The 26,692-nt window shown below is 44.6% G+C and overlaps 1 protein-coding gene across 2 annotated transcripts in view; it reads left to right on the forward strand.

Annotated features, from left to right (window-relative positions):
- Positions 1-26,692, forward strand: part of ARHGAP6 (Rho GTPase activating protein 6) — a 460,565-nt gene that overhangs the window by 199,640 nt on the left and 234,233 nt on the right. The window contains exon 1 of one of the 2 annotated variants that reach the window (XM_066249699.1): positions 7,404-7,627. The exons of the other annotated variant lie outside the window; for it this stretch is intronic. Within the exon in view, the coding sequence (XP_066105796.1) occupies positions 7,583-7,627 (45 nt within the window). The 5' untranslated portion in view covers positions 7,404-7,582. Of the gene's footprint in view, positions 1-7,403; positions 7,628-26,692 lie in introns of those variants that run through there. 2 annotated transcript variants of the gene reach the window in all.

A 26,692-nucleotide genomic window follows, 5' to 3' on the forward strand; every position in this document is an offset into this window, starting at 1 on the left:
ACATCCCTGGCACGTACCCACTCACAAATGGCAACTGTCTCCCCATACCCTTCATCCCACAGTTGTGACAACCGAAAAAACGTTTAGATAGTGCCAAGTGTCCACTTGAGGAAAAATTGTCTCTGTTGAGAACCTCAGGCCTAGGAGATATGGATGGGGCACTGGCACTGTCTGTTCCCTGTCCCCTGTATAAGAAGATACCATAGGCCCTGGCCGGTTGGCTCAGCGGTAGAGCGTCGGCCTGGCATGTGGGGGACCCAGATTCGATTCCCGGCCAGGGCACATAGGAGAAGCGCCCATTTGCTTCTCTACCCCCCCTCCTTCCTCTCTGTCTCTCTCTTCCCCTCCCACAGCCAAGGCTCCATTGGAGCAAGGATGGCCCGGGCACTGGGGATGGCTCCTTGGCCTCTGCCCCAGGCACTAGAGTGGCTCTGGTCGTGGCAGAGCAATGCCCCAGAGGGGCAGAGCATTGCCCCCTGGTGGGCAGAGCGTAGCCCCTGGTGGGTGTGCCGGGTGGATCCCGGTCGGGCGCATGCGGGAGTTTGTCTGACTGTCTCTCCCCGTTTCCAGCTTCAAAAAAAAGAAGGAAAAAAAAAAGAAGAAGATATCATAGCAATCTAATGAATGAGTCTTTCCTTTAAGACATACTGAAATGATCTGCAAAGAAATTTGGATGCAACTTCCATTTCCATCTTGACTCCACCATTTACCAGGTATGCACAATTACTTCATTAGCCTCCTGAATAAAATAGACAGTCATGCTTTCCTTGCAGTAATATTCCAGGGATCCAGATTTGCTGTTTGCAAAGCATGAGCCTGGACAGAGGGCCAGTGATTTGGGTGCTCAATGATAAGTGGAACTGCTGTAGTTTCTGATAATGATTCTAGCACCAGAAGCACCTGTGCTGTCACGAGCATCGCCAGGCTTTGACTGCTTACGACAGACAGCGTGCAGAGGAAAGGAGATCAGGACTGGGGCGGGGGCGGGGACGGGGTGGAGGCCATAGACTAATATTAGTGTATGGATATAATGAAAAGTAATTTCTTTATTCTCAAATTGTTTTTTGGGAAGTCATAACTACAAAATTGCAGCCTCTTCTTTCTGCTTAATGAGCCTTGAATAGAAATTTGTTTTAGAAAATCTCCCTGTGGATACTTCTTAAGGGCATTCTCCCTGGCTTCAAGGCACTGAGTAGCAATTCTACAGTAAAAATATTAAAATGGCAAGAACAGGACAAACCAATGATATCAAACTGAACTTATTGTTATGGCCACTCTATCTTCACCTTCCCTCCCTCGCCTTCTTTCCCTGCGTTCCTAGTTCATCCCATTCTCAGTTCTGGTTGATATACAAGGTGGAGCAAAAGTAGCTTTACAGTTGCTTGTATAGAAAATAGCACAGTAGTTAATAAATAATACAAGAATAAACTCTGTTTTGTGTACTTACAACTGTAAACCTCCTTTTGCCCTTCCCTGTATAACGTCTTAATATTCTTGCTTGTAGGGGTCAAGGCCAAGGGCAGTGTTACTAGGAAATGCCAGAGCATTCTTTTCTAGCATCTCTGTTCTGCGTCACTGCAGCCCCAGGTACCATTCTTAGGGCCCCCAGGAATTCCTTATTCACTGGTCTTCAGACCAGGTCTGTCTTTAGACTAGGGATTAGCCCTCTAACTTACCTGAGATAGAAATAAAAACTTCCATCTCCCTGGGCTTTCTCCCATCTCCATACCCCTGTTATGGTTGATATGAAAGGGAGAATTATGGCCATGGAGCAAAGTGGCAATTCTTTTAATGGCACTTATGTTTACAGTTGGGTTGCTAAGATCCCCTCATTATGCTGAATTTCCCCTAAAAAATGTCCCCCCTCAAAAACATAACCAGTGTACCCATTGCTCCTACCTGTACCTATGGATGGGGTCAGCAATGCCATCCCGATTCCTAGCAGGCCAGCAGGTCCTCCTGCAGTCATGTGATTTTGGGCAAGAAGACCTTAAGCTCCTCCCCCATCTCTCCTTCCTGACCTTGGTGTTTGATTTCCTGAATTTTATCTTTGCAGCCCCATGAGAAAACCTAGAAGAGAGACAACTCTAAACTATGTTCATGCTTTATGTAAACTATGTTCAGTCTATTTATACTGTAGTATAAATAAAAATTCTAATTGGTACAATCAGTTTAGAAAACTGTTAGGCATTGTCCAGTCAAGTTAAAGATATGCTCGCTTATGACCCAGCAATTCTGTTTGTGCCCTTTATATAAAACTATGCACACGTGCACAAGGAGATGCATGAATGATATTCAAGCAGTATGGTTTTCAGTAGCCCCAAACTGGAAAGGACATGAATGTCCATTAGCAGGTGAAAAGATAAGAAGCACTAAACAGATACAATAGAATACTAGACAGCAACGGGAATGAACTAACTATAGCTACAGACAACAACATGGAAGAACCTTAAAAACCTAATGTGAGCCCTGGCAGTTGGCTCGGCGGTAGAGTGTTGGCCTGGCATGTGGAAGTCCCAGGTTCGATTTCCAGTCAGGGCACACAGGAGAAGCACCCATCTGCTTCTCCACCCCTCCCCCTCTCCTTCCTCTCTGTCTCTCTCTTCCCCTTCCGCAGCCAAGGCTCCCTTGGAGCAAAGTTGGCCCTGGTGCTGAGGACGGCTCTATGGCCTGCACCTCAGGCCCTAGAATGGCTCTGGCCACAACAGAGCAACGCCCCAAATTGGCCAAGCATCGCCCCCTGGTGAGCATGTGGGTGGATCCCGGTGGGGCACATGCGGGAGTCTGTCTGACTACCTCCCACTTCTAACTTCGGAAAAATACAAAAAACAAAAAAACAAACAAAACAAAACAAAAAAAACACACAAAAAAACCCTAATGTTGAGTAAAAGAAGCCAGATGTAATAAAAACGTGCTTATGACATATTTATATAACGTAAGAAAACAGGCAACATTAAGGTCTAAATTTTATGGATATATATTTCCTAAAAGCAGTGGTTCTCAAACAGGAGTGATTTTTCCCCCTGCCCCCAGGAGATATTTGACAATGTTTGGAGATGTTTTTGGTTGTCACAACCTGGGGAGCGGGATAATACTTGCATCTAGTGGGTAGATGCTGGGGTGCCACTAAACATCTTATGATGCATAGGACAGCCTCCACCACAAAAAATTATCGCTATGACTCCAAAACTACAAGCAATAAAAGTAAAAATAAGCAAGTGGGACACATAAAACTAAAATGCTTTTCTGCACAGCAAAAAGAACAGTCAACAAAATGAGCCTGATCAGGTGGTAGCACAGTAGATAGAGCATCAGACTGGGATGCGGAGGACCCAGGTTTGAAATTCCGAGGTCGTCGGCTTGAGTGTAGGTTCATCCAGCTTGAGCCCAGGGTTGCTGGCTTGAATGTGGGATCATAGACATGACCCCATGGTCTCTGGCTTGAGCACCCCATAGGCACTGGCTTGAGCCCAAAGGTCACTGGTTTGAATCCCCAGGTCACTGACTTGAGCAAGGGATCACTGGGTCTGCTGTAGCCCCCCAGTCAAGGCACATATGAGAAAGCAATCAATGAACAACTAAGGTGCTGCAGCAAAGAATTGATGCTTCTCATCTCTCTCCCTTTCTGCTTGTCTGTCTCTATCTGTCCCTCTCTCTGTCTCTATTACAAAAAAAGAGAAAAGAGAATGAGAAGGTACCTACAGAATGGGAGAAAATATCTGCCAACCATATATATGATAAAGGGTTAATATCCAAAAAAATAAAGAACTCAACAGCAAATAGAAATAATGCATGGAATTTCAATTGTTTAAGATTCAACAGACTTCTTAGAGTTCTGCACAACCTTTTAGGCTCATCTCCAGTCTTGAACAAATGGATTGAGAACTGAAGAGGTGTATGATTCACTCTGAGGTAAATTTAAGAGCCTTGCAGCGTGGACTGATAATTTCTTAAATGCTTTGTCCTATGTCCCCAAACCTTTCAAACAGGAAAAAACAAAACAAAAAACAGCAGCTCTCTTGCACTTGAAAATTTCACTCCAATTTAGCGATGAGAATTGAACAAGAAATATGCTAGCAGGCAGAAGTCATTTCTGAGATGTAAATAAAGCAGGTCCTTGAATAATGTTGTTTTGTTCAATGTCATATCATTTTGTTCTTAATGTTGATGGGGAGGGCAATTGATTCCCACTGGGACCACTGTCTGCGTGGAGTTTGCATGTCCTGCCCACGTCTGCGTGGGCTTTCTCCGGGGACTCTGGTTTCTTCCTGCATCCCACTGATGTGCCTGTCATGTGAACTGTCCTGTCTACACTGTCCCAGTCTGAGTGCGGCTGTGGGTGTGCGTGGCCCTGAGATGGAAGGGAGCCCTGTCCAGGTGGGTTCCAGCTGGTGCTCTAAGAGGCTCTGGCCACGTTGACCCTGAACTGGAATCTGTGGGTTGGAAAATCATTCTTTTAGTTGTTTTAATTCATCTTTCTCAAATGTAGATGTAGCTCGTTTATTTCATTGTTTCATATTAAGAGTGTTTGAGGTCTTTATTTAGAAGTTTGATATTGTTTCACTTAAAGTCACAGTTTCTAAGAACCCACGGATGATTTAAAGTGAGGTCTTACTGTACACAATTTGGAAATGGATTGTTTTTTGGTTTACGATAATGATGTTTAGTGATTTAATACATTTTTCAAAGACAAAATACAAAGTCTAAGATGACCTGATTTTAACATGGAGTAGTAATGATCCAAGTACTAGAGTTAAGGGTTTTAAAATCCGGGTACCCACCTTGTATTAGGGAAAGGCATTTTTAGTTTCAAGAACTTAATTGCAGGTATGACAGAGAAAGAAATCCAAAGGCTGGAGAGTTCATCTTTCTAAAGAGCACACAGGGAGGCGGAGGTCCCTAGACGGAGAGCACTGTGGAAGCAGCCCTCCTTCGAAGCCCCAGCTGCGTTCTCTGAAGGGTGCGGTGTAGCAAGCTGGTGCTAGTTCTCTGCCTTATTCCCAGGGTCCTTGATGACTAGCATTCAGCTTGCTTTCAGAAGCAGACAGAATGAAAGTGGAGAGGCGACCCAGTGTGTCATTTCTCTAGCTCTGGCTGGACCTGTTGGGGAGCAGGGTGATCGCCCCGGATGGATGGACAGGCAGCCTCTGGCCTCCTACACAACACAGAGAGAGGAGCCCGGTCAGGGCAGGCTGCAGGGAGGGGACCTGAGCCAGTGGGAGAGTGACTGCCCTAAGACAGGCAGCACTCTTGCTGGAAGTTTCTGTTTTGAGCAGGAGATTGATTTCAAATTTATTTTTTAATGTTTCTTTTATTGATTTTAGAGAAAGGAAGGGAGAGAGCGAGAGACAGAGAGGAACATCTGTTTTTGCATGTGGTCTGACCGGGGATTGAACCAGCAAACTCTGTACCATGGGGCAGTGCTCTAACCAGCCGAGCTTATTGACCAGGGTGATTTTAAATTTATCTTTATTTTTAGGATATTGCAGTATAGCATGCACATAGTGACAGGGTGTCAACTGCAGAAATCTGAACTGCACCACTCAATGAGTTTTCACGTATGGGTGCACTTGGGTGGCTATCAGGCAGTTCGAGATACCAGACACTTCCCACACCCCAGGAGGTTCCCTGCATCCCTCCCATCTTTTTAATCACTCTTCTGGCTTCTAGCATCATCGGCCATATTTGCCTATTTCAGCTTAACATATGAATTTCAATCCCAGAATAAATAAGTATGATATTACAGTATGTCCTATTTTGTATGTGATTTCTTTCTCTCAACATGGTGTCTCTGAGGCTAAGCCATGTCATTGTGTGTGTCAGTAGCATTTTCCTTTCATTGCTGGGGAGTATTCTGTGGTATGGATAGATCATGGTTGGCCCATCACACACTAGTTCCTGGACATTTAGATTGTTTCCATTTCGGTGAACCTGCTGGAAGATATTACGAACATGCTTGTACACAGGAGGCCACTGACCCTCATTTTTCTATATGCCTACAGGTGGAATTGTTGGCCCAAAGGGTAGGTGCAGGGCCAGTCTTAGTAGATATAATCATCCGTTTTTGTAGTGGATGATTGTCATGGGATTATCTAGTAGGAGACTATTCAAGGTACTTGCTCCCTGGCTTCACATTCCCAGTGCTCTTTACAATGATGCAGACAGTTGTTCTGAAACATTCTATGCCGGTGAGTGGGCCATGCAAGCAAATTGTAAGGGCCCAAACATGGGGGCCATATGCTATTTTCTTACCCCCATCCCCACAGAGCAGGTGGAGGGCCACTCAAAAAGTTCAGTACAGTGGGACCCTGAAGAATAGACACAAGCCACCTACAAATTCATCTTCCACTTGATAGCCAGCCCTCTTGGGTTTGAACTGATTGATTTCATCGGGTATGGGATGTCCACTCTGGCTCTGGACCCTGCCTTTGTCTGGCCTCAGCTTGTAGGAGAGCGCCCAGAAGTCAGAGGCCAGGCCCGGGGAGGGAACCGGGGCTCGTCTCCGCGGGGTCTAGCGGCGCAGGCTTCCATGTGGGGACTGCAGAGCAGAGGCAGCGTTAGCTGGTGCCGTGAGCCTCCCATGTGTGCTAACAATGGTTTGCTTTATCCGGCAGCATTTGCAAATTGTGTATGTTTCTTCTACTTCCAAATCCTTGCGATGTCGTTTTCTGATTTGCTACTAAGAACTGAGACACAGAAAGCAGCACTTGGAAGACCCCCAGACCCACCCCCGGCTCAGCCCCAGCCTGGCACCAAAGCCAGTCCTCGCGTTCCAGTACTCCGCCTTGCAGTGGGGTTCTCTCGACACGCTTAGGTCCTGCAAGTCTTAGAGGCTCAGTTTGCCCGAAGTAGCGCGGCTGGGCCACCCGGCCGCCGGGCCTCCCTGCCCTGAGCAGTTGCCCCTGTCAGCGCTACGGGCTCCTCTCCCGCCTGCCCTTTCCTAGGGTTCCCGCGGTTGAGACTTTCCCAAAGGAGGGCTTTCCAAACGCCGAAACTCCGCCTTCCCTGGCGCGGGCTCCCAACTTAGTGAAAGTCTTTCTTGGAAACCTAAGCTCGCCCTCTCGCTGGTGCTGAAGGCTTGATCAGGGGCGGGGTGGTAGGAGGTAGGAGCGCCCGCCGCCCTGACACCTGTCGTGGGCGCGCTGGGTCGCTGTAGCCTCAACAGCTGGCCGCAGCCGCCGCGACAGGAACCGGTCAGGCGCGGAAGGGCTGAAACGTCCGCCCATCGCAACTGACTCTGCCGCTCCCTCCTCTCCCCCTTCTTTCTTCCTCCTCCTCCTCCCCCTCCTCGTCCTCTCTTCCCTCCCCCCTCCAACTCCTCCTCCTCCTCGAACTTCTCCTCCTCCCTGCCCTCCTCCCCCACCGCCTGCTACTCCCCCTTCTTCCCATTGCCGCTGCTCCTCCCTGTCCCTCCAGCTCCGCGGCAGGACGCTGGTGCCCTGGGCACTTGGCGCGCTTGGGGCGGAGGGAGCAGGGCTGCGTCCGGGCTCAGCCCGGGATGGCAGTGAAATAAAGGGACCTCGGAGAGGCACCGCGACCCCAGACCGTGCCCGGGGACCCGCCGCTCTTCCCCGGTAGCGACATGGGGGACCCGGTACACCGCGAGAAACCGCCGCTTCACTACGCGGTGAGTGTCCCGGAGCAAATAGGCGACAGGGGGCGCCACTTGGCCGGCCTGGGAGGGGACAAGTCGTCTTTGGTGGGGTCCGTGGCTCTCCAGAGGTCCTCAGTGGTGTGGGGGGTGGAGTAGAGGTGCTGCGTGCGCCGTCCCGCCGACCCTCAGTGTCCACTGCTCGGAAACTCAGCTGTCCCTTAGACAGGGAGCCCCGAGCCCGGACCCCGCAGTGCCCACTGTGTCCGGGGCCGGGGGCTGCACCTTGCTATTGCCTCTCCGGCCGGGGCTGAGAATGGAGTTTCTGCGGCTGGGCCCAGGTTCTCCCACTCCGCCTTCGGCCAGAGACGCGGCGAGAACGGGAAAAGAGCGGGGTGGCGAGCAGGGACGCTTCCTGACCCGAGGTGTGGCGAGGGGACTCGCAGGAGGAATGGTGCAGGGTGCGTTAGGGTGCGTTAGGGTGCAGCCGCGTTGCTCCTTAGACAGAGTGTGCGTTGCCCTCCGAATCTGTAGCGGGACAGAATGTTGCACATGATCGGATACACACAAGAGGATGTCAGGGGTCTTCTGTCAGTGGCCTCCCTTCTCCCCGCTGACTCACATGTTTCATAAATCTTTACGGGGATTTATTGTGTTCCATTCACTGTGCTTGGCGCTGGGGTCTTGCGGGACACAACGAACAGAAAGCTCATGGGCTTTGCTTCCTTTAAGGAAGGAGTCAAGATTTCAAGGTTAATGACTGATCAACCAAATCAGCTTCTAGATTGAGTTTATTTTTGCGAGAGAGTCGAGAAAAAGACAAAAAAGAAAATGTGTCTGAGGAAGGAGTGCTGAAGGTCCCGAATGCCGCCTCCAGGCAGCAGGCGGGCAGCAGGCTGGCTCACTTCAGCCCTCAGGCATCTGGTCTTCAGTTGTAAGAGGTATTATTTTAAGGCGGGGCATTGCAGTTGGTCTGTCTTCTGCTACTTTACTGAGTTTTCCTGGACACGATTTTCACTGTTGAGATTGGACATGCTTTGAATGCCAACTTTAAAAATTGGAGAGAAACATGCAGTACGTTAAGACCAGAATCGTCATTCCTTATAATAAAGCCAAGACAATTACCTGTCTGGGATTAGGTCCTCCAAAATGCACATAAAATATACTTTTTAGGTCCTCCACATAAAAGTATACTTTTCAAGAAAGGAGCCGAGTAGGGTAGGTGGGTACAGAGGTCCCGGAGCCGTCCCAGCTGATGCCAGCTGCTGACCAGGTCCCGGACCAGCTGGGCCGGCTGGGGGCCATTGGGCTAACTGGGAATGTCTGCTGGTTCCTTTTGCTGGGCTGGAAAAAAGAGGGCTTGAATTCGAACATCATTAAGGTCTCTTACCAGGTGAGCATTTTAGACCTATGATGTTTCCTTCCCTAGTTTTGCCAGAGTTACATGTCTTGAAATGGCAAGTGAGGCACTTGTGAGTTACTAATGCTTATTCATTTTCTGGAGACACTAGGGGCTCAGTGATTTTCCTTTTAACATAGAATTGGGGGTAACCATTAGCAGAGGTTTCTTTGTGCAGAAGGGTTAGAGTCTGTGCTCATTATATCCAATCAGCATCTCACCCCAGCACCTTTTTCAGATTTTGAATTGTGGGCTGGTGCTCTTTAATTTGTAAAATAATGTCTCTAATAGCATTTAAAAGGTAGAGGAGGAAAGGTGAGAACCGACTCCTTAATTTAAAAAGGGTGGAGTTTGTCTATTCATTCTATGAATGATTATTGCCTCAATTGTGCAAATAAATCCAGTGCCTCACAAAACAATTTAAAAATGATTTTTATTCAGCTGTCTTGTTAGCTGGTGCTAATGTCTCCTCGCACTTTGAAAATCGGCTGATGAAATAGCCCTTTATTCTAGCATAGATCCCCACATACGTATTTTCTGGTTTAAGACTATGAAAAGAAAGATTACAGAGGGGATTTGTTGGCTTTCAGGCTAGGAGAAATCACCTGGGGCCCCTGAAGTTTCTTCTGCATGCTTTAGAATGATACAGCAGCCCTGTGCCAGTCACAAGTCAAAAGAATGTTCTTTATTAAGTGTGACCCATTGCTTTTCATATTAACATAACCCTCTGTGGTTTAATATCAGTTCTAGCACTGTGCTCTTCTCTGCTACTCCCATACTGGTTTACATTGTTTCAAAAGCTTGTTTTGCCTTTTAGCACAAATATCCCACTTATTCTGCTCAACGTTAGCTTTGCTCCTGGGGTCATGGAGGCTTTTTTTTTTTTTTTTTTGGTCTGCATCTTCTTGGCAAAGAATTAACCCTCCATGTGTCCTTAGTACCTTTTGTTCCTCTGAAAAATAGTCTGGTGGACGAGGACTTAACGTTCTTCCTTCTGTGCTTTTTTCATTTGTCCAAGATGAGACTGTATATAAGAAACCAGTAGCTCACATTTTGTTCATTCATCGAACATTTGTTGAATGCCTATTGTGTGACAGTTAGATGGTCAGTTTTCCAAAGAGATGAGGAAATAGTGAAAATCACTCATCTTTTTAAATGGTCGTAATGGCCACAAAGAGAGAAATGCAAACACTTGAGTAGATAAGAGCATCCTGTATTTATATAATCAGTTACACTCCGAAGTATAGCACAACTGCCCTGTTTTATCATAATAAAAATGTGTGTTAGCGCTAATGTTCTCCTCCCACGGTTTTCCCACATTCAGTTGATGGTGACTCCATCCTTCCAGCTGGGTGTCGTCCTTGACGGTCTTTTGGTGACTCGATCATATTTGCTTTTGGAACAGTCTGCTGCGGTCCCGGGACAGAGGCAAGGGTGAGGAGGAGCCAGAGAGCACCCTGCATCTGGGTCAGGGGAGCTAAGCTGACCTGTACTAGGACAGCGGCCGGGCAGAAGGCTGAGAGCAGTAAGCATCTGGGAAGTGCTCGGGCCCCTGCGCCGGCCAGGCTTCGTCTGGACGGGCTAGAGAGGTGCTGCAGTGCACGGGCCAAGGCTGACGCGCACAAATCAATGATTTCCTGGCAGCGCTTCCAGGGAAACTGCAGATCACAGTATTAAAAAAATCTTTATTGTCTGATGCAAGTTGCAAAGTGTTTGGACATCATCTGTGTCAGCTTCGGCCTCACGTCCAGCTGGTGGGGTAGACAGGCTTTCTAGTTCATGGTGGAGGAGATCCAGGCTAGAGCAGTGGAGTTCAAGGGAGGGGACAGAACGAAGCTTTAGTCAGGTGTCCTGACCTCACAGAGTTTGACTCCTTAGGCAAGTGAAATAGATGAGCCGAATTATCCTTCTCCCTCTTTCTTTTGTTACTATAATAAACCAACAATCAAAAATTGCACCTTCAGTGACTTAATGTGACCATCCATATTGCTAAATTGCATGGCCGAATAGCTCTTTAATTGGACTGGTATAGACAAAAACCAAAATTTAAAATATCCATTGAGTCTAATACCATGTTTTTATGTCTTTCTCAGGTTTTCTTAACCTCAGCAAAATGAATATTTTGGGCTGGATAGTTCTTAGTGGTGGGAGCTGTCCTGTGTACATAGGATATTTGGCATCTACCCACTAGATGCCAGTAGCATAGTGTCTCCCTACCCCACCCCACGTGACCAAAAATGTGTTTATCCATTGCCAAATATCCCCTGGGGGACAAAATCACCCCCACTTGAGACTCACTGATCTACTTGATTTTCATGCCTGTTTTTAAGATGCGACAATTGCTCTGTAATAAGAAAATCTGAGAGACAAGACATGGTAAATGTTATGAATGTTATATACACAACTCAGTGAACATGCAGAACTTCAGAGGGAGGACGACACCGAGGTTCAGAGACAGCCACAAACACAGCACAAGGTGCTGGGAGTAGAGTAGCGACCACCTCACTTTTTGTGATCATGACTTTAACAATATTCTCCTGCTGCTGGGGACCCTCACCAGTCAGGTCACTTGGCCTGCTTTAAAGATTATATTAACTTGCCTTCCCCAACAGTCTTCATATGCTTTCTTCTGTTAACCACAAAGAAAATATTACAAACCTTGATTGTCTGCCAAGATCATGTAACATATGTCGAATTTCATGACAACCCATGCAATTAAGTATGGCAGCTCCTTCCGTAAAATGACTGCACTGAGCCTTAGTTTTCGAACAAGTTATCAGAGGCGCTCTGGAATAGTCTATGGATACTGTTATCGCAAGCAACTCCCTGGGGTAACACAATTATTTTTGCCTTCCTTCTGTGAAAGGGAACAATACGAAGTCTCCGTGATGCCTCTGGAAAGAGAAATCTGTGGGTGTGAGGTATGTGTTCTCCTTACTGAGGTGTGGTCAAAAGCAGGGACTTAGCTTCGGATTCCGTGCTAGTCTGCATGGAGTCCAGCTGTCAAGATTCAGCCATTCCTGTCCCTGGACCTGTCTACTTCTGAGCTGCTCTGTTGCTGACCTCACTTCCTGTTTGGTGCAGACGCTCCACCATCTGTGCTCTTAACCACAACTCTGTCATGAAACGCTGATCGTTCCCTTGCTCTGCTTAACCCCTCCCTGAGGATCCCAGCAGAAGGGCTAAGTGACTGACCCTGAAATGGAGCCTCTCTTCACCCAAACAGTTAAGGTTTCAATATAAAAGTTTCCAAATTTACTCTCTATAAACATCGGATTTCCCAAGACCTTGAAGTCATTAAGTTCACTTAATAATTTGGCGGTGCTGACCACAGGATATTCTTTGGTAACTGAGAAGATAGCCAGAGCTGGGCACTGGTGCAGGGCCGAGTGAACATGAATCGGTATCATAGCACTGCAATGTAAGCATCTCAGGAAATTCAGCAGCATGGCCTAGAATTCACTGTTATACTGTTTCCTTATTGTTTGTCTCCTCACAAAAGCAAGAATTTTGCGACCTATGAAGAAATAACTAATAAGATATTAATTAATATATCAATATTAACTAATGTTAATAATTGTATTAATATAATAATATAAGGTTTAATACTAACTAATATTGATTGCAATTATTAAATGCCCTGTACTGCCTGACCAGCCGGTGGCACAGTGGATAGAATGTCGGACTGGGGTATGGAGGACCCAGGTTCGAAACTCTGAGGTCGCCAACTTGAATGCAGGCTCACCCGGCTTGAGCGTGGGCTCACCAACTTGAGCGTGGGGTCACTGGCTTGAGTGTTGGATCATAGACAGGACCCCATGGTCACTGGCTTGAGCCCAAGGTCGCTGGCTTGAGCAGGGAGTCACTTGCTCTGCTGTAGCCCCCTGTTCAAGGCACATGTGAGAAAGCAATCAGTGAATAACTAAGGAGCTGAAACAAAGAATTGATGCTTCTCATCTCTCTCCCTTCCTGTCTGTTGCTATCTGTCTCTCTCTATGTCTCTCTTCTGACTCTGCCACACACACACACACATCCCCTCTACTAACCATAGGTACCTTTCCCACACGCTTTCTTTGCTGCCGCATTCAGAGCTGTGCGTGGATGTGGCCTCCTTGGTCTAGAACTGCCATCATCTTAGGAAGCCACATCTTTCATCCTGCAAAACGCTTCTTCAGCACCATCGTTAATTGATAAATAATCAGATTCCTGTTGGGTGTTTTGTAGCAGAGATATCTGCCAATCACAGAAAAATGAACACTACCCTTTGCCTAGTTTTTTTCTGGTAACACACTTGTATCCTCCACATTTCCCGGTCCCCACGTGTGATCACGCTGGGCCTGCTGCATCTGGCTCTCGCTCGGCCTGATGCTGTTGAGCAGTCCCACAGCGGTCTCCGCTGGGGTTTCGCCCGCACTGGCCCCTCACCTGAGTCGGTCTCAGTCTTGGTCTTTCCTGTCTCAGTAAATGGCTGGCTATTTAGTGAGCTGCCAAGTCGGAACACCTAGAGAGCATCCCGACTGCCCCCTTTCCTGGTCTCCCGCAGGGAGTCTCCGAGCCATCCCTGCCAGCACTGCAGATCCATCCTTTTCTGTCCATCTTCCCTGCTGTCACCTAAACCCAAACCCTTGGCACCCGTCGTCCTCACCAAGCAGCGCGGTCACCCTGTATTACAATCCTGGGGCCAGTGGGATTTCTAAAAAGAAAATGAAATCATAACATGTCAGTGCTTAAGGTTCTCTGATTGGTTTCTATTATACTTAGACTAATACCTTCATCCATGACCTTGGCCTTCCAGCTCCACCTGTAGGGCCCCCAGTACTTCCTAACACCCTTCCTCACCTTACCAGTGCCCGGACACATTAGTCCACTTTCTGGTCCTCACGTGCGACCTGCTCCTTCCTGCCCAGGCCTTTGTACTTGCTGTCCTGTCTGCCTGGGGTGTTCTTTGTGTGGTAAGCATTTTTGGTGTCCTGTAAGTTGCAGGAAAAATGGTGTCACCTTCCCTGACTGCTTTCTCCAAAGTGCCTCTGACCCCACTGCAGTCCCATTGCTCATACCACACTAGCTGGCGCTGGTGCTGTTCGCATCGCTACTTGGCATTACACGGTGAGTGGGGAGATAAAGTAGGTTTACAGTTGTGAGTATGTGAAAATCAGAGTTTATTCTTGTACTGTTATTTATTTATTAATTATCATATTATTTATCATTATTAACCTACTTTTCCCCACCCCTGTTTATATTATACATTCACTGTTTGTCTGCCTCTGTCTGCTGAGGTGTAGGGTTGTCTGGGGCAGGGACCCAGTCATTGTTTTTCCATCGTACCCTCACTGCCTAGTGTAGGTCCCAAGCACAGAGTGGGTGCCCACTGGGTATCTGTGAGGAGATGAATGTGGCTGCCTAGCTGTTTTTACCTACATTACACCAGGGGGTCTAGAACACAGCTCATCGTTAGCTGATGTTTGGGAAAAAAACACTGGCTTCAGGGTTTCACCCAGTTCGCACTAAATGAGAATCTCCACAGCCTGGATTTGGAATCAATACTTTGAAAAAGCTTTGGAATTGATTCTGATATCAGCCATATTTGGAAAACCCTGATTCATTTACATGGTGAACCACTTTCTGTTCAACAAGCCCCTATAAAGTCTAGGATTCAGCAGCAAAGTGGGTCCAAATGGTAGAACCCAGTACTTTACCCCAGGTGACTCTGATGTGACGCACGTTTTCAGAGAGCTCTTTGGTTTTTATGACCTAGCGTTCAACTTCATCTGGGTTCTCTAAGGGTACAACAGGCTCAGCAGAGCTTCGTCTGTGTGGCATGGTCCGCAGTATACTCTGCAGCGCCATCTAAGCCAGTGGTTCTCAGCCGGGAGACCTGGGTAATGTCCAGAGGCATTGCTCACTGTCACAGTTGGCAAGGGCGCTACTGCTGTTTGGTTGGTAGAGACCTGCGATGCTGCTTCACATGCCACCATGCATGGGACAGCCCAACAAGGACTTGCCTGGCCCAAATGTAAGTAGTGCTGGATTGAGAAACCTTGGTTTACATGTATCTTTGCAGACATCGAAATCTTGACTGTTTTTGACAATCATTTTGTATGGAGCCCTCTAAAATGCATTCCATGTATTTCTCTGCTGTTTAAGAGATGGAGTTGACAAAACGCAAATTTCCTTTTCCACATGTCAGTCCTGGTCATAAATAGCATGTTTCACATTGCGTGGGGCTTAGTCTGGGAAGGGCAGTGGTGGCCCTTTCAGAAGCATCATTGCTTTGAGCTCTTCGCTTCTTCACTCCTCAACTCTGATGCCCCGGGGAATCTTGGGCCTCATTTCTTAAAGATTTTTCTGTCTTCTCTCCCATGTGACACTTTAGCTGGCTTTTTGATTTATACATGTCTAACAGCCTTGTCTAATCCTCTGCCTCTCTTCTGATTCGGCTGGAATAGTAGTTTATTTAAAATGTTAGTCCTGGCTCTAAAAATTAGCAGTTACAATCTCCACACGAGGATGTGAGGGGTTCCCAGAAAACCTTCCTTCATGGATGTTGGGTCTGCAACTATATGTGAGTGAGAAGCCCAGGCCCACTCTGCCCTGGGAGCTTTCTTTGAGGATCTGAGTTGGTACTGGCTTGCTCAGGGAAAGGCACTGGAAGAATAGCAAATGCAAGAAGGTGATGGACGACTCCTTCCAGCTCTTCCCTCTCAATCCCATTAGGTTCAAAATCTCCCAAGCAGCCCACGGGGCAGGTGTGTTGGCGGTCTATCTAGTCTACCAGTGACAAGGATTGTGGGACACTTTCTTAAGTCCCTGCCACTTCACAGAATGTTAATTAAGCAAGCCTGTTTTAGATTATAAGCTCGAGAATAATGAGGAGTAAATATATTTAAAGGTCTTAAGTGCTTGCAAAAATTTGAACCAAGATCATCAACATTTAGAAATGAATGTCTTCTAATGTACTCAGAATTTCTGGTTCTATCCTTATTGTCAAAAGGTCAGTTTTTCCTTTATTTATTAATTATTTAATTTATTGTGTTTACATAGATTCTAGGGTCACCCCAAATGCATCCCCCTCCCCCTATTCCCTTCAACACCCCCCTTGCCCCCCTCCTTACAGCGCCCTCCCCCTTCCCTTCAGGGTTATTCCATCCTATCATCCCCCTTCCCTCTGTCCTCTTTTCCTCTGGTCCCTTTGATCCCTCCTCTGTCTTAATTCCATTCCTCGGTTCTCATTATTTTTTGGATTCCGCAAATGAGTGAGGTCATATGATATTTTTCTTTCTCTGCCTGGCTTATTTCACTCAACATAATAGTTTCCAGGTCCATCCATGTTGTTGTAAAATGTAATATTTCCTTCTTTTTCATGGCCCCATAGTATTCCATTGTATATATGTACCACTGCTTTTTAATCCACTCGTCCACTGACGGACACTTGGGCTGTTTCCAGATCTTCGCTATTGTGATCAATGCTGCCATAAACATGGGGGTGCATTTCTTTTTTTCAGTCTGTGATATGGTGTCCTTGGGATATATTCCTATAAGTGGGATGGCTGGTCAAAAGGCAGTTCCATTTCTAATTTTTTGAGGAATCTTCATACTGTTTTCCACAGTGGCTGCACCAGTCTGCATTCCCACCAGCAGTGCAGGAGGGTTCCCTTTTCTCCACATTCTCGCCAGCACTTATTCTGTGTTTTGTTAATGAGTGCCATTCACTCAAAAAACTACTGGAACTAATAAACGAATTTAGCAAGGTGGCAGGATATAAAATTAATACAAGGAAATCAAAGGAATTTTTATACACAAACAATGAACTGTTAGAAAGAGAAATTAAGGAAACAATCCCCTTCATTACTGCAACAACAAAAAATAAAGTACCTAGGAGTAAATTTAACCAAGGAGGTTAAAGACTTGTACTCAGAAAATTATAAAATATTGATAAAAGAAATCAAGGAGGATACAAACAAGTAGAAGCATATACCATGCTCATGGTTAGAAAGACTAAACATCATTAAAATGTCTATATTACCCAAAGCATTTTATAAATTCAAAGAAATACCAATTAAAATACCAATGACATACTTCAAAGATATAGAACACAAGAACACATATTCCAAAAATTTATATGGAACCAAAAAAAGAACACGAATAGCCTCAGCTTTTCTGATTTAGTTTATTCTTAAATGTATTCTGAATACTTAAAGACTTAAAGGTAGGTCAAATGAAACAACAGGGACTCGCATCAGTAATTATATGGTACTGCTTTCTTTATTGCCATGGTTACCACTTGGATGTGACTGGGATACTTGTGTTTGGATAAGTTATACACAAAGTATGAGACTAGTTTGTTCATATACGGTCATTGTTACTAGGGATCTTTTTGGAAGATGTCATGATCCAGGGAAATGAAAACCAGTCAGGATTCTCCCTGCCCCCCATCTCTTTGTATTGGGCACATTCTTAGAACTCTTCTCATTTAAAAACAATTGTAGTAAAATGTGAGTGTTTGGTGCATCAGCTGAACTAGATTTCAGAAGAAGTTTTCAGAAGACTTGACATTGTGGTTTTGACAATGCATGCCACGGAGAAAGAAAAATACTTTATGATGAATAAACTTTAAAAGGTATTTTCAATGACCCCTTTCTTCTGCTGACTGAAGTATCTGATAAAGAAATATATAAATCAGTCCAAGTAAAATAAAGGGGCTAAAAGCCTCTTGCCCACATAGGGAACCCCTCTGCGTTGTGTTTGCTGAGCCCCCGCCCGTGCCAGGGGTGCCACTGCGCAAGGGCAGAGCCCTTGACATTGCTCTGGAGTTCTCATTTGGTGGTTACACTTTAATGAGGTCTGCAGAGTAGTGATAGTTTAGCAAGGAAATGGAATGTTCAGGTCTTGGGAAGAATTTGAAAATGGTAACACGTAGTATTATTTTGTAAGTATTTATGCACATGACCTTTTACAGTCCCATTATGATGTCAGTTTGATGGAATAAGCAAAACGTGTAACATAGTTTTAACTTTGATCTCAAAAGAGAAGGCATTCTCCCACCTTAGCTACTGACTCACAGAGAAGGGCATTGTATCCATCAGTGTCCCAGCGGGCAACAGACCTGGGCACACTCAAACCGGCTTAAGGCAAGGAATGAACTAGCTAGCACCTATCTGTCAGTAGGTTTAAGGAAACCAAACAGTGGTGGTGAAGCACCCAGTGATTAGCAACATGGGGAAGCTGTTACCACAAGGACACAAGGAGAGACCAGTGCCACCAGAACCTGGTAACTTTCAACCTAGGTTGGAAGAGACCTTGGAAATGTACCCAGGAAGGATTGCAGCAAGGGCAAAATATGGAGGAGCAGGGATGGAGTGGGAGGGTAAACCCCCCAATGTGTGGTCATCTTGCTCTCCCATCTCCTTTCTTAGCAGACCCAGCCAGCCCGTTGAGATGCAGTCCACGGACATCAGTCTCGCAGGGCTCAGGCCAGAACACACATGGGCAGACGTCGTTGTTCTGTTGGTCAGAGGGTGGGGAGGGAGTTGGCAAACAGAAGATATCATTACATGCATGTTCAGTCTTGTTTGGGGTTCACCTACATTATGAAAGACCCTAAATTCCTGAGTATATAGAAGACCCCCAACTTTCTTGTAATACCTCTTTCCTCTCCCCTGTGAGTTATTTTATTTACCACATTTAAAACAGTAATGTGTCATGCCTAGTCCATTCATACAGGATGTATATGTATGACAAGCCTATTGAAGTACTTACTCCTCACTCATTCTACAGTGATATATTTTACACACATATTATAATTAGTTTAATATTAAGAAACTCCATACTTAATTTTGAAATGCTTTGTTCTCAATGTATTAATATAAAATCAAACTATAATTGATCCCCCTCCCCTGAGCCCATTAGGGTAGTGTAATCTAATTTATTTTCAAACAACAAAAAAGGAAAAATTGGTTTAGCTCTTTTCCTGGTTGATGGTTAAAGAGCTTTAACCCTTAAAGTTACATATCAGCTCAAATGGGTTAATCTGTATTTTGATGAGAAATGATTCTCATTTGTCTCTGGTTATGGAATGGGTTAAGAAGTGGCTGGAACCAAGGGCCCAGTCCACCACCCTGGCCCCCTGCTGGCTTAGCGGACAGAAGCTCACTCTTCAACCTGGGCTACAGAAAGCGCCTCTTACTGGCGTTAGTTCCTCCTTGAGGCCCCTGCGCATCTACTTTCATAGTTTCCAGCTTGTTACTACTCTTTTAGAGGCCGTATCCTGCAGAACTAAAACATTCACAGGTGCAGAAGCCAGAACCAGGGAACTTATCTGGACTCCATACCCTGTGCCTAATGCCTAGTTTGTCTTTGAACGGCAGCAAAATAAATGAATTGTGATTAATTAACAATTACTGAGTTTAAGCTCTTAGAAATATTTTGGCCGACCCACAGTCATGATAATAGTAGACAATGTTTATTGAATGCTTTGCATGAACCCTGCACATTCTACATGTATTATCTCATTTAATGCTTCAAAGCACCTTGTAAGGTAGGTCCTATTATCATTGCTGTTTAAAAGAGGAGGATCCTGACAAGGTAGTGGCACAGTGGATAGAGCATCAGACTGGGACACAGAGGGCCCAGGGATTAAACCCCAAAGGTCGCTGGCTTGAGCGCAGGCTCACCAGCTTGAGCATAGGATCATAGACATGACACCATGGTCACTGGCTTGAAGCCCAAGGTTGCTGGCTTGAAGCCCAGGGTCACTGGCTTGAGCAAGGGGTCACTCACTTTGTTGTAGCTCTCTGTCAAGGCACATATGAGAAAGCGATCAATGAACAACTAAGGAGCCGCACTGAAGAATTGATGCTTCTCATCTCTCTCCCTTCCTGTCTGTCCCTCTCTCTGTCTCTGTCACACACACAAAAAAAAGATGAGGAAACCAAGGCACTGACTGTCAGTTTGTTTCGGGGTCACACAGCTAGTAAGCAGTGGTGCTGAGATTCGGATCCTGGAATGTCGGCCTGCCGAGTCACAGTGTTTGAACCACCGCACGATGGCTGCCTCTTATAATGAATGGCATTGGGTTGAGATGATGCTTTTGAGATGACACTTCTAAAACCTTTTAATATTTTAATAATTGTTAAAAAAAAAAGGAATGTGCAAAAATATTACCAAGAGATGCTGGGTACCCTTTACTCAGCTTCTCTCATAGCATTTTATGAAACTGTAGCATAATATCAAAACTGGGAAATTGACATTGCTACAATGCTATTCACTTGAATACAGGCAGACCTTGTTCACATTTCACCAATTTTCTACATGCAGTCCTTTGTGTGTGTGTGTGTATGAGAGAGAGAGAGAGAGAGAGGGAGGGAGGGAGGGAGGGAGGGAGGGAGGGAGGGAGGGAGGGAGGGAGAGCTCCATGCAGTTTTATCACATGTATAGTTGGGCAGATCCACCCCTACATTCAAGATACAGAGCAGTCCCATCACCACAAAAGAACTCCGTCATAGTCACACCCACTCTGCTTTTTACCTCTGTCTCTAATCTGGGCAGCCGCTCACCCATTCTCCATAAAACCACACCGTTTAAATGACTCCCTCTGTCCTTCCGGCACAATAGGAACTTTCCTGCCTCCATTGATCATTCCTGCCAAAAGGTTCAGAAATACAACAGAAGAAAGTAAGGTGAATTGATAGTGACATCAGGGAAGATTTTGGTATTCTTGTTGTTAGTAACATATACCACCACAAATAAAGGACATCCTGTTTGGTATTTTTAGCTCAGTATTGTGGTAATTTTGTAATTGTAACAATTATGTTTTCTCTAGCAAAGTACTTTCGATGGAAACATCACAGAGTTTAGCTCTTGCATAAATGCTCCATGCTCCCTCTTTGCATGGCTGTTCTCATGGGACATCCATTTCAGGAATGACAATCGCGTGGTTAAACTTGCGGCAGCCTGGAGAAGGTACACGGGAGATGGCACTCTGCCCTCCACGACTACGAACCAGGGGAAACACAAGCCCTCATGTATTGGTGGTACCCATGGCCCAGATGTGCCCCAGACAGCACAAGGATTATGTAAACCCTGGCATCATTCATGGTACACATGCATTATTCTTCATTCACTTCAAAGGGAGGGGCAGTTCATAGACCTCTCTTGGGGAAAGTTTGAATCTTATCAAGATTAGCTGGTTCAAAAAACCTCTAATAGCTGTTTTTATTCAGGATGACTGCAGAGTGAAACCTTATCATTGGGACACAGTTATAAAGACTTCCTGCATTTATCTGGCCCCTGCTACTTTAAAAAAAAAAAAAAAGGTGTAGAAAGTGCCAATGCTGTCTGATTCTGCAAACATAGGCACACTCTTACTGGATGCTTTAATTATTACACAGCTTTACTATGCAATTTTTGTGACCTTTATTAGAAATAGAGAATGTTTTTCAAAACTTAAATTGTTAGGCCAATCTGTTGCTTTTAATTAGGTAGGCAGGTAATGCCATCATTCATTACTGTGTAGGAACTTCGTATTGCCCATTGTAGGGAGTCTAAAGGGAACATGTATTTGAAGAACCATGGGGTCTTCCATGAGATAGATTTCTACACCAGGTAACACTTCTTTATTTTGGATATCATTAAAAAGGAATGAAATCTGAAACTCCTGGCATGTATACACATATGCATGTAGATACACAAAATGGTGCTTTACTTTATAGCTGTGTTGTCTAAAATGTAGAACTGTTTGTATCAGTTAGCTATCACCACACTGATGCTGTGTAACAAACCACTTAGAAAGTCATTGGGTTGAAACAACCATCAGTTATTCTCATGGATCTGTGGGTCAGTGGGGGCTGGCTCATCTGTGCAAAGCTCAGTTGTTTGACTCAAGGTCAAGCTGCCAGTCCTGTAGGATTTGGCTCCATCGTCTCAGTTCTGGTACATGTCTGTTTATTCTGGGGCGCAGGTTGGTGGGGCAGCATCTACCTGGGGAAGTGTACAGGTGCAATATGGCAAGTGGAACTGACTAAGGATTCTTAATGCCTCAGCAGGACTCTGGCACACTGTCTTCTCTACCCACCTTCCATTGGCCAGGGAAAGTCACATGTCTAAACTTAATATCAGTGGGTGAGGAAGTGCGCTCCCTCCAAGAGGGGCCATGGCAAAGGTCTGAGTGCATCAAGAGGTGAAAAAAATAGGGCAAATCCTTCACTCTCACACAATCTATAATCACATTCTCCTGAAAACGCTGATTTTTAGAGCAGATGCATATTTTTCTCAATTCCCCCCCATTTGGTCAATCAGTTCTTTCTGTCATAAATCAATACGTAATTCCCTCTGACCTAATTAAACAACAAAGGCAGGATGATGAAACCAGCTCGCTGATACCAGTCTGCACAAATCCACATTGATTCGATGTAGACTGAATAGATATCAAGGAAATATAAAAATAGACTGCATCACATTCAATCAAGATAGAATAAAGAATAAACCACATCTGAGGAGAAGATGAAAGTGTTGGACAAAAATAATAGACTGAATAGTATTAATGTTTAAACCAAATTGTCACGGCCTTCCCCTGTTTCCTTGGGCTTAGCAGCTCCGCTTCCTCCATCTATCAAAAAGAAAACAAAACATTTAGAGTCACCTCCCAGGACATTTAAAAAAATCTATTTTGATTTGCTAGTGTCACTTTAAAAAGATTTGTAAATTTGGCTCCTGTTTTAAAACCCAGAAGAAATTGTGAATGTGATCGCTTATTAATCCTTTAGTTCAAACTAATCAGAGCCAACACTTGGAAATTAGCTTTTTATTTTGATCAATTCTGACATGTGAATATAAGATAAATGAAAAATAATGGACACATACCAAATCGCCTCTCTGAAATATAAAACCTTTGCCCTGTCTTTCTTTCTTCATTATATCAACTGATTGGACAGTTGCCCAACCCTGCCCCCCCCCCCCCGTGTGCTCTGTAGGTGCTCATACGGACTGGAGCACCTGTCCTGTCTCAGTCACTCAGTTATCAAAATCAGTGAGCAGTGCACTGTGGCACGCAGGCCAAAATCTGGACTGCTGCCTGCTTTTTTATAGCCCACAGACTAATAATATTACATTTGTAAACAGTGGGGGGAAAATCAAAAGAAGGCTATTTTGCGATGTGAAACAATATATGCAATACAAATTTCCGTGCTCATAAATTGAGTTTTGTTGAAAACAGCTATGCCTATCTATTTACATACTGACTCTAGCTGCTTTCATATAACAACAGCAGCGCTGAATAGTTGCAACAGACTGTGTGGCACGCGAAACCTAAAATATGTACAATCTGGCCCTTTACTGAAAATGTTTACAGATCTCTGGTCTAATCATCTGTCTCAGATTACCACAGGTGCTGTACATAGGTCTGCTGTTATACAAGAATTAGGGTGAAAGAAACAGGACATACATCTTTAGTGTGGAGGGGAACACTGGGTACATTCAGATACAGATAAAATGTCATTGAACATTCATTTATTCACCAGCATGTGTAGAAAACAGGGTATGTGTCCAACACTAAAGGGAAATGTCAAAAAAGGGATAATATCTAGTTTCTACTGGCAGGCTTCCTTTCAAAGACAAAATAAGATGCATCCACGTCAAAGATGCAGTGTCTGAAATCTCCCTTGTCACCAGAAAACTCTTTGGAATTTTTAAGTTAAAAAAGCATTTTTACAGCTTATTCTCTATATATTCTAGGCAGAATCATTTTCACGAACATGGCTATTCTTAACAGTTGAAAGTGGAGAACTGAACTCTGAAAAATGCCATTACTCATTGGTTAAAATGCTGGTTCCGCCTGTTTTGCATCTGTGATTTTGATATTAGTGTATCCAGAACTGTCAGATTGAAGAATGTGAAGGGCTTCCAAGGGCTAACCCTACAAACACCACTTCCCTGTTCTCTCAACTCTGTAGAGCTCACTGAGGGCTTAACCACAAGGGCTGGGCAGAGAGAGCCCTTGGTCCTGCCATGCAGTCCATGTTTTGCTGAGGGTCGGGGCCCTGTCTTAGCTTTGTGATGTTTCCTTTGGCTGACTCTTCCACATTCTTGTGACCCTTTGAATGGAGATGTCTTTACAGCCTTAGCCCTACAACATGGCCTCCTGCTATCACTTCCTGCAGGTCTTGTCTCAGGTCTCAGCAGCTTCCTGAGTAATGTCACCTTGGTGTCTCCTAAGAGGACCTTTGGAAGCTCACAAAACCTGGTTCCCACCAGACAGCAAGTGTAATGTCCCTGAGTCTTCTTCTCATTGGACTTTGGAGGAGGATGAGAGCCTGAAATTGTCTTCAGTTGCAAAGCAAGGGGCAAGGTGGGGCACTGTGCAGAGAACCAGGAAAATGCCCGAGGTGGGGACCAAATGACCCCGGAGGAGGAAATTCCAGTTGAAAATAAAAACCAGGTCAGCACCCTGTGACAGCCAGTATATGGGACTTGGAAACCAACAACCTGTGGCCTGTGAAGGCTTCCATCAGAAATCCATGGAATGACCCCAATATGAGTGTTGTGTTTCATGGCAATAATTGATGGTGCCAACCCAAAATGGAACACAATTTATCTACTTTCACAGTTGTGCTGGGCTAGACGTATGTGGAAATGACTCAATTTCATATATATTTCATATTGGCCAAGGATCAATTCTTTAATAGAGAAAGGCAATTTGGGAATAATATTTTTTTGGGAACTGAGAATCATAGTGTGTGTGTGTGTGTGTGTGTGTGTGTGTACCAAATTGTGAATATTCACGGCAGAAGCAATTTCCAGCTTGCCATGATAAGAATTTTTCCCCATTGGTTGTTAAAGGGCAAAGGGTTATTTTGTAGGAGTTATATAACACCACCTTGTTAATTAAAATAAAGGCATCAATTAATGATTGTTCCTTAAAATACAGATATATAATTAACTAGGACATGTTCACAGTATTACCTGGTTTCTAAGAAAGCTTGTAGCTTTTTGTCTAATCTGATGGATTTCCAAGATATCATTAAAGAGAATTTAATGTATAGAAACTTTACTGGAGCCCTTGGAAGGCTTTTGGAACGAATGTCATTTGGCAAGTTTTGTTTGCTTGATTCTGCCTATGATCCTAATTGAAGGGAGACTCCATCTCTCCAGAGCTTTGTCTGCAAAGATAATGAAGAATATGTACTATGCGTTGTTTTAACCTGTTAGAGAGTTTCTCTTGTAGGAAGGAGGGGTGCTGGAGGAGGGTAAAATGGACCCCTTTGACTTAATGAGGAATATGTTGCATTATGGAAAAATGCTGTCTATTGGTTGTCAGATGCTTTCAAATAGTATTTCACGGTGGAGAAACATGGTCTAGGACTGGTTTTCAGTGGTTTCTTTGCATCCCTTATTTGTTACTTAAAATGTTTAAACATCACAGACATTAAAATCTGGGTGTAAAAGTAGTATTTTGTTAATATATTTTGATCTATATTTTGGGTATGTGTGTGAAATAGAATTCTTTCCACAGCCCTGTAGGGACAGAAAGCGGTAAGTGGTTGCCTGGGGCTGGGCGTGGGAATGGGGAGTGACTGAGTCTGGGCTCCAGGGACTTTGTTAGGGGGATGGAAACATTCTAGAACTAGATTACGGCACTGTTGCACAACTGTAAATTGACAGGTGGATTTTATGGTGTGTAAATTATGTTTAAATTAAGTGGTTTGTAAAGAGTGTGCATTAATAACAGAATCAAAACTTATTTATTTGGAAATGAAGGTTTAAATCAACCTTATACAACTAAAATTCAAGTGCATTAGTAACAATATAACATTTCTTATTCCCTTCCAGGCCACTGTCCTAGAATAATAAAAACGTAATAAATGAGAGAAAGCCCCAGTTTTTAACACTTACTCAAGATTCACAGTAGTCTGACCAAGCATACACTTGTGGTTAACACAGAGTCATCCCACTGAGGTAGATACCAGATGTCTAAGACATTCGGCTTTCTCAAGTCAAAGGCAAATCCGGCATCTGAACAACCATCAGGTTTGTCGACATAATGTGGTGGAAATGTTCCAAAACGGGGTTATAGCTATGGCTGTACTTTCTGGTAAACTTACAAAAAAAATTGAATTGTACATTTAAAATGGTTGAATTTTATGATGTATAAGTTATACTATGATAAAGTTAACATTGTAAATATAAATATAAATGTAAATATTAATATATACATAAAATCCCTTCTGGTGACACAAACCTATTGTCTGCATGCCATATAATGAAGTCACAGCCACAGGGTCACCACCTTGTCCTCCTCATCTCATTTCGGACACTTTGACCTTATTGACATGACATGAAGGTTGTTTGGGGCTGTAGGAATTATTCCCTTTGTTTAAAGAGAGTCTACTGAGAACAGCTCTTCACCCACTTTCTTTTTGTTTCCCCCTTTCTTTCTTTTCTGGTACTATACGAATATCCCCTTCCAACTTGAACATCTTTCCTTTCCTCCTTCGCCCCATCCCAGCTTCTATTTATCATTCCCTTGCCCTTGTGGTCAAGATCACTCAGCCCCTATGGTTTCATTCATATGGGCTTTTCATCTCATAGCAATTAGTAAGACTGTCTTGTGATAGCTGAAAATGAGTTCATTAACTAGAGGGACTGCATGCTAAATGGTCTACCACAGACACACAGTTATGTAGGGACGGCTTCCTCTGTAAACCCTAGGT

This window comes from Saccopteryx bilineata, chromosome X (assembly GCF_036850765.1).
Source record: "Saccopteryx bilineata isolate mSacBil1 chromosome X, mSacBil1_pri_phased_curated, whole genome shotgun sequence".
In the NCBI taxonomy this organism is placed as follows: Eukaryota; Metazoa; Chordata; class Mammalia; order Chiroptera; family Emballonuridae; genus Saccopteryx; species Saccopteryx bilineata.